This window comes from Chiroxiphia lanceolata, chromosome 1 (genome assembly GCF_009829145.1).
Source record: "Chiroxiphia lanceolata isolate bChiLan1 chromosome 1, bChiLan1.pri, whole genome shotgun sequence".
Taxonomy (NCBI): Eukaryota; Metazoa; Chordata; class Aves; order Passeriformes; family Pipridae; genus Chiroxiphia; species Chiroxiphia lanceolata.
The window spans coordinates 139,041,260-139,053,386 of record NC_045637.1 but is presented as its reverse complement, the minus strand read 5'-3'; the positions used below and the strand labels follow the sequence as shown (position 1 = coordinate 139,053,386).

General features: G+C 41.8%; 1 protein-coding gene across 1 annotated transcript in view; it reads right to left on the bottom strand.

Annotated features, from left to right (window-relative positions):
- Positions 1 to 1,574: 1,574 nt before the first annotated feature.
- Positions 1,575 to 12,127, bottom strand: part of APBB1IP (amyloid beta precursor protein binding family B member 1 interacting protein) — a 65,080-nt gene continuing 54,527 nt past the window's right edge. The window contains exons 11-14 of the mRNA XM_032711077.1: positions 11,376 to 11,474; positions 10,390 to 10,507; positions 6,413 to 6,510; positions 1,575 to 3,044 (exon numbers count right to left, since the gene is read on the bottom strand). Of these exons, the coding sequence (XP_032566968.1) occupies positions 2,511 to 3,044; positions 6,413 to 6,510; positions 10,390 to 10,507; positions 11,376 to 11,474 (849 nt within the window). The 3' untranslated portion in view covers positions 1,575 to 2,510. The remainder of the gene's footprint in view (positions 3,045 to 6,412; positions 6,511 to 10,389; positions 10,508 to 11,375; positions 11,475 to 12,127) is intronic.

The window sequence follows — 12,127 nt, the reverse complement described above, 5'->3', positions numbered from 1 at the left end:
TCAGAAAATGACACCTAACTCTTGAATGATTCCACATAACACTTAGTTATATATGGAAAGGGATTGGGAAACAGTAATCCTCTTTTCTGGTTTGGTTTTTTGGTTTTTTTTAACTCCTAGTTTTAACCCTCCTACTTTTAGCTAGTTAGTATTTTCCTCCTGCATGTTTAACTTAAGGCTCGTACTAAGCTTATAAGCCCTTGCACTGATCTCAAGAGCATTTCCCAGTTTGGCTGTTTGAAGGTGCCAGGATACCTTTTGAATGCCCCAGCATGTCAATTAAAAACCTCCAGGTAACATTTGTGTTAGTGGTGGGCACAGTGAGAGCCCACCACTCTCCTCGTGAGAACTTTTTGGTTAGTTCAGGAAAAGCAAGGGAGCTAGAAAACCAGTAAGAGCTGGATGGACTCTGTATTGGTAAGTAAGAGGGCCAGGAAATAGTCCCCTGGCTCATGAACTGGTGCCCTGACTGGCCATAGCTGCACCATGGCAGATCTCTGTGTGGGGAGTGAAAACTGCTTTAGACTTGTCCATGTTGTCTTCTGGGAATGTGCCTGTCCTGGGCAGTTCCTTGAGTTGTGTCTGGGACTGTGCTTAGGCCCACTTGGGCAGTGTGGGAAAGCACTGGGCCAGCACTCAGCTTGCATCCTCCTGCTCCTCTTTATTTAGCAGTAGAGCCAGGGGTGTCCAAGCTGTAGTGTCGTGCCAGCAATGCCAGCTCCTCAGCCACGGGCTGCAGAGCAACAGACGGTTACCAGCAGTCGTGAGACATCTCCCCTCCCCATATGCAATGCTTACACTGCTGACGAAGGAAGGAGGAAACAGAGTGGTTGTCCCATGGCTGTACTTGAGTGACTGTGTTGATGGGCGTGATTCCTGCAGGAAAAGCATCCCTTAGCTTCAGCTTGTCTCAAGTGAGAACAGATTCAGCTGTGGGAAGTCACATGAGCTTGTTTTAGTGACTTACCTGGCACTTCCCTGGCTGAAGCATCTCAGTTCTGCAACAGGTTCAGTGCATCCCCAAGTTCCTCTTGTATCCAACACCACCCTCCACTCCAGCTCTGTCCAAGAGCCTGTACTTTCTGCTTTGACCAGGTACCACACACTCCTTCTAGTGGAGCTGGGCATGTTTTACCTTGCCTTGCTCCAACTTGTCAGGGGTCTGGCTCCTCAACATCAAGCGCTGGTTACAGCCTTCTTATTTCTGCCGAGCTTGTTATGTGTATATGTGAGTATTGACAAACCAACCTTAAGCCAAAAATAAGACTAGAGGTGACCCAAAACTTTCACAGGCTGTGGCACTGCCACCAGCTTGTCATTCTCTTGCCTCCACCACCACTTCTGGACGTAGGAATCCATTCTGACAAACACATTTTGCTTTTTATGCTTTTTTCTAATTCAAAATACAGAAATACATTATTTATATTATCTTAGAAGATCAAGTGTGCATGAGAAGAGGCAAAGACTGGAATTATAAAAAAAAAGACTAGAAGGTATAGGCAAAAATTCTTTAAAAATATTTTCAGTCATTCCAACTGGCAGTAAAAAGCCTCTTCATTAACTGTGACACTTTGTGCAGATGTAAAATAGAAGCTATTTTTATTTGAGAACTAACAATGAATGCTTCCTAAATGAACAATGGACAATTAAATGGGGAGAACAAATGAAAAAATTGTAGGAGGAGACATTCCTGTCAGGTACAAGATAATTACAAAGTCTTTCACAAGCCAGATTATTTCTAGGTACAGTTTGAAGACAAACGTTAACCAACAGAAGAAAAATCCTGCTTACCAAGGGAAGCATACATGATTTCAAAATAAACATTTTTATTTGTCTAAGGTTAACCAAATAAATGAGATTTCAAGACAGCAGCTGAAAATGCTGACAGGTATGACTGAGTTACATATAGAAACAGGAGCGTGTAACATTTGGGGTGATACTGTCTGGAAATGGTCCTGGCCCTGACATGCATCTTAGAATAATCTAGCTGAGGTTTTACTTTTTAAGACAGACTATTTAAATCATTTTTCAAGAGGGTCTTTTTATTGGAAAAAACATCCCCATAGGCGGGGGGTTTTTCGATAAAGAACCTTTAAGGGCAATTCTGTGAAAAAGGATCTTCCCACTTCTCAAAATTGACATGAGAACATTGTTGTATTTTTCCTTTAGCTCCAGTTCCACTAGAGAGGCAGCCATAGAAGATGCATTTCACTTGCTGGCTGGTTCTGGAGTGCTGCTCCACCATCCCTGGCTGTCCTTGTGAAGCAAGACTCCAGTCAATTCTTACCTTGGCCTGGTGCAGGAATGGGAGTCAAGAACAGGGGGTGGTGAGATGTACGGGGGAAAGGAGCAGGCTCTAGAGACAAAGAGGGGAACAAAGGGCACCCCACCTTCTTGAGACCCCCAAAAGGAACTCTGAAGAATTCCTCCTGGAAGAGCCTGATCCAGCGTTCACTTCTACGATGTCTCACAAAACCAGCTATGTCTTAAAGTCCACCTGCTCCCAGAGTTCAGGAGTTGTTGCCCCTCTTCTTCTCAAGAGCTTTCATTAGGTCAGACATGAAATCTGCTTGCCTGCCTCCAGCCCCAGTGGGAGGTGGCCCAGCTGACCTTGGCTCTCCATCTGCTCCTGTGTTTTCTAGCCTTTTTGGAGGAAGAGGCACAGGTTTCTTTGCTGGAGGTGGTGGCGGCTTACTGGAGACAGGTGGAGGTGGAGGGGGCACTGGCAGGTCTCCATTACTGCTGCTGGAGACTGGTGGTGGTGGAGGCACAAAATCAGGAGGTGGGTCACAGAAATCAGATGGTGGTGGTGGTGGAAAATCAATCATCAGTGTAGGTGGTGGGGCTGGAAAGCTCTCTGGGTCTGTTAGGAAAATGCCGCTGTCTCGTTTCACTTTGGGGGGTAGAATTGGTGAAGCAGAAATAGCAGATGATCGCCTTTCAGGTGGAGGAGGAGGCTGCAGTGAGTTCCTCTTAATCAGGACTGACTGTGGCCTCAGCAATGACTGTGCCATGCCAGGTGCACTGATGTTACTTGACTTAGCCTTAAATAAGCAGAAAAGTAAAAGGACAGACACGGTCAGTGAATGTGTAAACTAATGCCACTGCCTAAGAACAGCGAAAAGATGTGAAAATACACGAGAAAAGTGTAGTAGACAGTGAAACAAAGTAGAGTATATTTTGTCTGAAAAGTGGAAATAGTATTCTGTTTTCTTTCTGGAGCTGCCCACAGAGTTTTGACAGTGGAAACCCCTCTGTTGGCAGTATGGATAATGCATCTTCAAGTGCTGTTCTCAGAAGATGAGTGCTTTTAAAATTTCAAATAACTGCAGTTAGTAAGACTAACATCAAGTAAATATCTTTACTTACCTGACGTTTACTACAACAAGAAAGTAAAGATACTTTCTTGACGTTCCATCCTGCTGTTCATTCCCTCAGAACTTAAGGAAAATTGCCCACCTGTGCTGTGTTTTTACATCCCAAAATACTGAGCAAGATTTAAGAACATAAAAAGCAGATGTAATTTTGGATCTTGTCCTCATTGTGTATCTCCAGCTCCCCTTTTATCTGTGATGGCTGGATCTCTGGATAAAGCTAAACTAATGAAGTCAAAATTCTCTGCCAAATTCATTAAACACAACAGCAGTGAATGGAGAAGAAGGTGAAGAGATTTGGTCATTTAAAGTGCCTGGATTCACTGTCCCTGGCACTCTGCAGCGTGGTGTGACATGCCCTGACCCGCAGGGTACTGCCTGGGCCTCTCTGTGCAGGAGGGAGCACAGCAGGGAAAGATTCTCCACAGGCAACCTGGCAAGGGCCACTGACAAGCCTGGAGAAGGTGTCTTCTGCCTCCTGGACGAGGCACATGCACACACTGCTTCTGCTCTTGAATTCAAACTGCAACAAACAGGTCCCTGAAGCCACTAAGTTCTACCCATGACTACTTGTGACCCAAGGACATGAGACATTCCAACACTTTGACAACTTTTTTGAAGTAAAAATTACTAAAAGGATCCATCATACAAGTTAAGACAAATAAAATGTAGGATACCAAATCATTATGGAGATGTTAACTTTACAAAATTTTAGGGGATTTTCTTTTTAAATTGTGTTTGCTAGTTGACACTGAAGATAAATAAAGTCCATTTGGCGATAATCTGAATTATTTTTTTTTTTTTTAGGTAGGAACTGGTAGATGTTGACAGTTACTACACAAATATATTTTCTTGTAGACATGTGGAGAAGTCTGCTGTCCTGAAAACAAAGCTTTCATTTCTAGCTATGCTTTTTTATCAGTTGAGATCCAGTGAGCTTAGTGCTCTAACTGTAGCACAGTACACCTGAAAGACTTCAGCTCGATCCTTCTGTCCCAGGCTTGTAGAGGCTGTGAGACCAATCACAGAATCACAGAACAGGTCAGGTTGGAAGGGAATACAGTGGGTCTTCTGGTCCAACCTCCCTGCTCAAGCAGGGTCATCCTAGACCACACTGCACAGGATTGTGTCCAGATGGTTCTTGAATATCTCCAGCAAGGGATACTTCACAACCTCTCTGGGCAACCTGTTCCAGTGTGCAGTCACTGCACAGTAAAGAAGTTTGAGACTGGAGTCATTTATTCATCCACACAGGTCTCTTGCCCCCTTGGCCCTATTTCTTTTTCACTGGGATTCATTGTTCTTGACCCTGGAGAAAGTGAACCTTGAATACTGACCAACTCTCTTGAACCCATCCTCCTTGCAGAGCCTTTTCCCATGGGATTCTTCCAAGAGGATCCCTCAAGAGGCTAAAGGTAGTTCTCCCGAAGTCCATGGCTGTAATCTTGCTCACTGTCCTGCTACTGCTTTGTTCAGTACTGAGCTCTACAATCTCATGGTTACCACAGCCAAGGCTGCCCCCAACCTTCACATGTCCAACAAGGCCTTCTCTGTTTTTAAGTAGAAGGTCAAGTAGCACATTCCTTGTGGGATCCTCTACTACCTATGACAGCAAGTTGTCATCAGTGGTTTTTTAGGAACCTCCTGGACTATTTGTGCTTCGCTGTGTTGCTTCTCCAGCAGATGTCAGGGTAGTTAAAGCCCCCCACAACAACAAGGGCCTGTGACTTTGAGACTGCTTTTAGTTGCCTGGAGGAGGCCTCATCCACTTCCTCCTCTTCATCAGGCAGCTTATAGCACACACCCACGCCAATGTCACCCTTACTAATGTGCCCATATCCCAACCCATAAGCTCTTGACTCGCTCATAATCCTCACAAAGACAGAGCTCAATACATTCCCAACTGTTGCTTCACATAAAGGGCAACTCCACCCTGGTGCCTTCCTGGTCTGTCTCTCCTAAACAGCATGTAGCTGTTCATGACAACATTCCAGTCATGTGAGCTATCCCACCACATCTCTTGTAATCACAGTGAGATCGAAGCCCTGTGACTGCACACAGATCCAATAGTTCTTCCTGTTTGTTTGCTTCTTCTAGAGAAAAGTGCTCTGCACCCCTGCAGTCAGCAGCGCTAATTCTGGCATTAGCTAAATATAATACGTATGCCTCCTCTACCTCACTCCTTGCATACAAAGATGGAAGTAAGTCAGACACAAGAGGAGGGAACTGCTGGCTGAGTTCTGAGAATGTGATCTACTCCAGAGGAAGTGGGGTCCAGAACAGAGAAACAAGGAGGAACTCAAAGACAGAAACAAGAAGTGTAGGACATGTAATGCAGGTGAGAGAAAAATTCTAGGAATTGAATTTCATTTGTCCTGTGCACTTCCTGCATGGTGGAGAGATTCAATAATGAACTGCAAACAAATGCACGCTTTTTTCTGTAGGATGTTTTTGAAGTTCTCATACTGTACCCTATGATATTTTTATAGCCAGAAACCGTACAAGCACACAAAATTTGGAACTTAACCAAAGAATGCATTTAAAGCCTAATGAAAATATGTAATGTTTTCCCTTACTTCTTCACACTTTCTCCTTTCTTACATACTCCTCTTCAGCTGCAGTGTTCCCTGCTGAAAACACTACTTGTATACTTCGTGTTTCTAAGGCAAGACCTTTTTTTCTGGCAGAGACAGAACACAGCACCAAGGTTCTGGCAGCACAGACACTTTGAGATAATCCCAATAGGCACATTCCTATTCCTGCTACGTGAACTCATGGCTGCTTGTTCTGAAGAACAGAAGTGGTGGTGGCTGTGCCTTCACCTCCCACCAGTGGCTCCTGGCTTCTTGTGCGGCACACACACTGTTTGCAGCGTGAAAAGCACAAGGAAGGGCAGAAGGAATCAGCCACTTTTCCCAGGAGCCAAATCCTTTTCATAGGAAGTACACTGGAACTCTGAGGGGGGAAGACAGTGGGTGGAAAAAAAGCAAACTTGAAGAACTGGTTCACAGGTGACGTTTAACTAGTGCACTGCTCACCTGTGCCTCTGATGTATCCACTTTCTTCTGAGTGTCTGGAAATTCTGCACTGAAACGACGAGTAATTTGGGGAATCTGTCCATTTGATTGAACAGTACCTGTGACAAGGGAAAGAGAGAAAGGGAAGAGAATGTTACATTTTTGTGATATTAACAAGATCAGGAAATAGCCAACTAAGAAAAAGGCTATAAAAATGTCTTTACAATTTTCACAAGGAACCACTTGTTTTAGGGGTTTTATATATAATTCACTAAAATGCATATAGATATCTGTTTTCTGCTTCAGGCTCATTTTGTGACTTTTCATATTCAGTTAATTACTTAAGGAAAATAAACAAAGTACCTTCCATTAAAACCTATACCTGTCCACATGCCTCCATGGCTGTGGTTGACAATCCTACAGGAAGTGCAAGTGGCAGAATTAAGATGTGACAGAAATTATCAGAGTGTGTATGGGTGTTGACAAATTAAGAGCTTTTTCTTCTGACTATTGTAAATGGTGATTATGGAAGGGGACCATTAAGGCTGATGCAGTAACAGAGATGGGAAGCTGGCTTTGGAAGGGAATCTAAGCAAAAATCTAACTGGTATAGTTAAAGTCCACCCTCTGGCCTGCCGCAGTTTGAATATCTGTCATTCATAACAGCATTTTGAAGTTTGCAAGGTGCTGTAGTATTACCACATTCTCTGTTTTTATGGCATTTTTTTTTTCATTTAATTTAGACTAAAGACTAAAAGTGCCACAGTTTCATATCAATCAGTCATGGGCTGAAGGTCTGAAGTCCTACAGAGGGGCTGATCCACTTTCTTTAGTCAATGAGATAACAGCTTAAACTTCTCCCCATTTGTAGTCAGGAAGATTTGTGAACTTCACTGTCTTCTCAGATTAATGAAGATCTTCAGCCTGTCTAAGTTAAAGCTCTGCAAAACATCTGCCCACCATTCCTGCATGTGTAAGGGATATGCATAAATAACCTGGTACGGCCAAATGGAGTAAGTGAATGTGAGACCGAAGGACAAACTTACGAGTTTAATTATGGAAAATCCTCGGCCCCTGTATAGTCTGATGAGGATTAAATAAACCCTCCAGTTTAGTGTAGGATTTTTGGAAGCTGTACATGTCAAAGTATAATACAGGGTTTGGAGCCTAGGGATATGCTTTACCTTAATGACTGCCTTAGCTCTATTATAATGTACAGTTCTGATATCCATTAAAGTTCCACTCATGTACTTCTCAGATGCCAGTGAACCCTTAGCTGTCTACAGTGTAAATCTAAGAACAGTGATGGCTTTAATCTTGAAGTGTACTTTACTGATTAGCAAAGAGGTTCCATGACTGTGGTAAGAAACAGAATAAATTAATTTTATTGCCATGCCTGCAAATTACATGACTGGTAGAGAAGTAAGAAAAACTCTGCAATGTACCTAATTTACTAGGGCTATTTAGGCTTCAAGAGAATGACAGGAAGTGGTCTGAAGTCCTTATATTTTGTGCCTGTGCCTGCATTGTTGTTCAGCATTATTTAATCCAAAGTACCATTTGGATCATTCAAACTATAGTCTTGTGTTTGTTGAAGGACTAACAAAAAAGTCAATGAAGAGAAAACCAACCTTGTGGCTGTAAGTGCTCAGTGGAAGGAAATGTAAATCCCTGGGTTCTGCGGCTGTGCCCACAAGTACAGCAAGTTACTGCCTCTCCTCCCTTTGTCTGCTGTCCATAGCAGAGCAAGAGTCTGGTCTTCACACTGCTCAAAGATGTTGCTGCCCTCAGTCATACTGAGATCTAACTAAATGAAGGAGAGTAGAGAGACATCCACTCTATCTAGCACAAGGCAAAATGTTCTACTTGGCAAATACGATATACCAGAAGGCTGGGACACAGTAATCTGTTTCTTCTTCTGTTAATGCAAAACTTGAAAGCAACACTTGATCTATCATCTCCTGCCACATACCTCCACACATGCTATCACATACAAAGTCAGCCAGCTAATGGACTCCCAGCCAATATAATATGTGAGTCCACGCAGGCTTTTTTAATTCAAATGTTACAGTATTCTTTGCAAGTCAATGTCTCCAAAATTTTATGGTAAATTAGTATTTGTTTTAAGAAAAAAAAAAGTAATTCGAAGAGAAGGCAAAATATAGATACCCAAATGCAAAATATTCAGCCTTGTAGTGATGAGGAACATCTGAATAAAGCAACTTCTTTAATCTTTCAACCATCATGATATTGTGCTGGACCACTACATACACTGGTTTTTTTAGCATCCAAAGACAGTAAGGCAGAGAGGGAAACAACATATTTTGCCTGAGATGTGCCTGGCACTTGGGACACTTCAGAACCACAGACTTCACAGTTTGGGGTATATGTGAACACACAAATGCTGGCTACAGCAGAGTGTCCAGGGAATAGTGGCCACATGATATGTGAGAACAGAAGTCCCACCTGCCTTCCTTTGGCAGCCACTGAAGTTAACAGAGTACAGCCCCTGCTAAACTCACACAGGACTGTAGTTTTCTATAGCAGATTTTAGCCTATACTGAAATCAGTTCATACAAATGGCTATAGGGCCATCTGAAAACAAAAGAAAACATGCTTTGTTCCATTTCCAAAACATGAGCAAACAACTGCTCACAGTCAGGCAGTTCAGGTTCTAGTATTATACTTGGGCCCCAGGTTTTAAACAGGGCAGCAGTGATAACTGTAAGACTGCCAGAATCAAAGCAACTTGCCTCAATTAGAAGGCTAATGATCCTTCAGAGATATTTCCATAGAGACAATATACAGTACTAAAATCTTTCTAGGCTACTTAACCATTTAATGCAATCCATTAGTTAAAATTAGCAGTATATTGAATACATGCAGTGTTAATGGATTCTAGTCAGGAGCTGAAGTCACACAGATGTCTATATAGTCTTTATAAGGCCTCAGTCCTGCCCGTATCTTCTCCAGACTGCAGCATCAGCCTGGAGCCCCACTGGCCAGCCCTCTCTCTACTGCTATCAACACCAGAATACAAATGTTCCATGACTGTCCCATCCACCCTCACTCCACTAAACCCCCTCCCCCAACCATAAGAAAATCCCCTGATCTCAAAAGAGTGTTACTGGATCTTCCCACCCCAGAAATCCATTTATTAACATGATTTGATTCCAAGGAACAGTAGGAAGACCACCCTGTATCTCACACGTACTAAGACTTGGCGAACTGAAAGCTTTGAAAGGTAACTGGAGGATCTTGTCTACATGAGAAGTCAGAATATTAAGTGCCAACACTGATTTTGACTTTGACTGTCTTATGACAACAGTAGTACTTGGCCAGCATGCCCTTCCTAACAAAGCAAGGATATCTTAAGCATGTAAACTAAAAACATTCATGCAAGTTACAGCTAGTATCATGCACTGTTGTATTTGTATCATAGTAAGACTGGTAACAGTGGCATAATGAAGCCACTGGAAAAGTAAGGTTAGAAAATAACCCAATCCTTTCTTACTCTTGTGTCCTTCTCTTAACACCCACATTGTTACCATGCAAATGAGAGAAAGGCTAGGAAAGAGAGTGGCTCATCCTGTAATAATCACTTTCTGAAGTGATCAATCTCTGAATATCCCACTAAACCTTTTACTAACTGAAAGAAAAATTCCAAAACAGCCATGTAGAGAAGGGCAAACAGAAAGCTTCAAGACATGGACAATCAGTCTGTAAAATGTAGACAGAGGATAAAGATGCCAACAGAAAAATACCCTATTAAGTTATGCAGATTTAAACTGATATTCAGTGTTAGAATCTTTCCAAATTCTAACTTTAAAGTGAGAGCTCTGCTGCTGGGCTTTGTTACAGACCACTGGCCTGTCTCCAACAACATATTATCTTGATGAATCAGTAGGACAGTTTTCTGAACAAAGACTATATACAACACTGATGGTAACAGAAGAGGGCAATAAATGTGACTTCAGCTGCTGTGACAGTATCAGTACCTGCTGATGAGGATCCTGCAGGGGCAGCTGGTTCCACTGTTACTTGATTTGCCCACAGGGAGGACAAGCCAGCTTTCTTCACTGCACATTTGTAATTATCATAGAGTGTTCTGCCATACTGCAAAACAATCAAAACAATAAAATGAGCATGTGTTAGGCATGACATAGGCCAAGCATTCATTTTGCTCTTGGCCTACTTTTCTGACCCTGTTTCTTCCTACTCAGTTTTGTTAAAAAATACCTTCTACAAGTGCTGTGCCCTTTTCTGCACAGGGCCAGGTGGAGAGCATCTCTGTAATGGCACAATAAAACATGAATCCCCATGACTTAACACAGTCCTACTGATACCATTCTTACATTTTATGTCTGTAAAATTCTTGAAATTTGGCTTTAAAACCAACAGTTCTCAGCAAATATCTTTTTCCAAGTATTACATTTTCAAACTGGAGACATGAGACTTTGAATCACAGGCTCTAGAGCAAACAGCTCTGTCAGTGTAAGACACAAAATAATTTGATGTTCACCCCATACCTTTGCTGGATGCCACCCTGCAGCAGAACTGGAATGAAAAAACCCCCAAACTAACAGCTGAGAGAAGCAGGACTGTATAGGAAGGTACAGCCAGTACCAAGACTATGTATAAATCCATCTCCCTTAATGTTTTTTGCAAAACAAAATGGGCTGTCAATTAGGATCTTCTTGAAGAGGGTATTATTATTGAGCCAGATAACTGTGCAGTAAGTTTTATGAGTACATGAGTTTTATAGCAACTGAACTCACTCTTGTGTTAATAAGATAGATAACTAAAGTACAGGGACATTGAGCAAATCCATCCCCATCATGCACTTCTGATCCTTCTATGGTAAAATTAGCATGACTGTCCATTCTTGTCACAATATTTCCAGTTGAAGTGATGACAGTCAGCAACCTGAGGAAGACAAGATTTTACAGAAAACATACTTAAATAAATTTACTTTTAATCTCACCTTGGCAATTCTTATTCCTGTTACCCACTGATGCAGGGTTGCTCGATCATCGCAGCACAAGTACTTGATATATTGTGACTCCTTCTGAATCTGGGGGTGCTGAAAGATATTAATTCACAAAATAAGACAAACACAGAAATTAAATCACTATACAAAAGTCTGAGGCACTGCACAGTGACCTTGTGGGAAAACAACATGAAGATGACTTTAAAAAAAAAAATGCAGCAAAAACAGAGTATAAGAAAATATAAAAAAGATGGTGATTATGAACTATACATAAGTTGCCACTGGTAGCTTTTGCTTGAATTAATTTTAATGCATTGTAATATGAATTCAAGGGCTACAGAAATGTAATAGTGGTCTAGAGTTCAGTGAAGTCTACAAATGCTCTGGGGTTCAAGGACTAACACTCAATGTATAAACACTGGAAGGAAGTCTGTTTCTCATTGTGGTTTGTCATATGTAAGGCACCCAGACTGAATGCTGAACATAATTAGTTTTCAAAGAGTATGTTAAATTTGTTTAAGCATAAACTTTGAGCTGAAACAGATTTTTCTTCCTAACTGACTGTCTTTCTTTGGGCTGAATTCTAGCTTTCTTACTATACATTTTTATTGTGCTTTACTCTTGCTGTTGTTTACAACAGTTATGTAAAACTGTGATATGTTCTAGATAGATGATCATTCAAAGTGCAACTCCATCAGAAGTATTCTTTTTCATTTGTTTGTATCAGAAACCTATACAATTTTTAA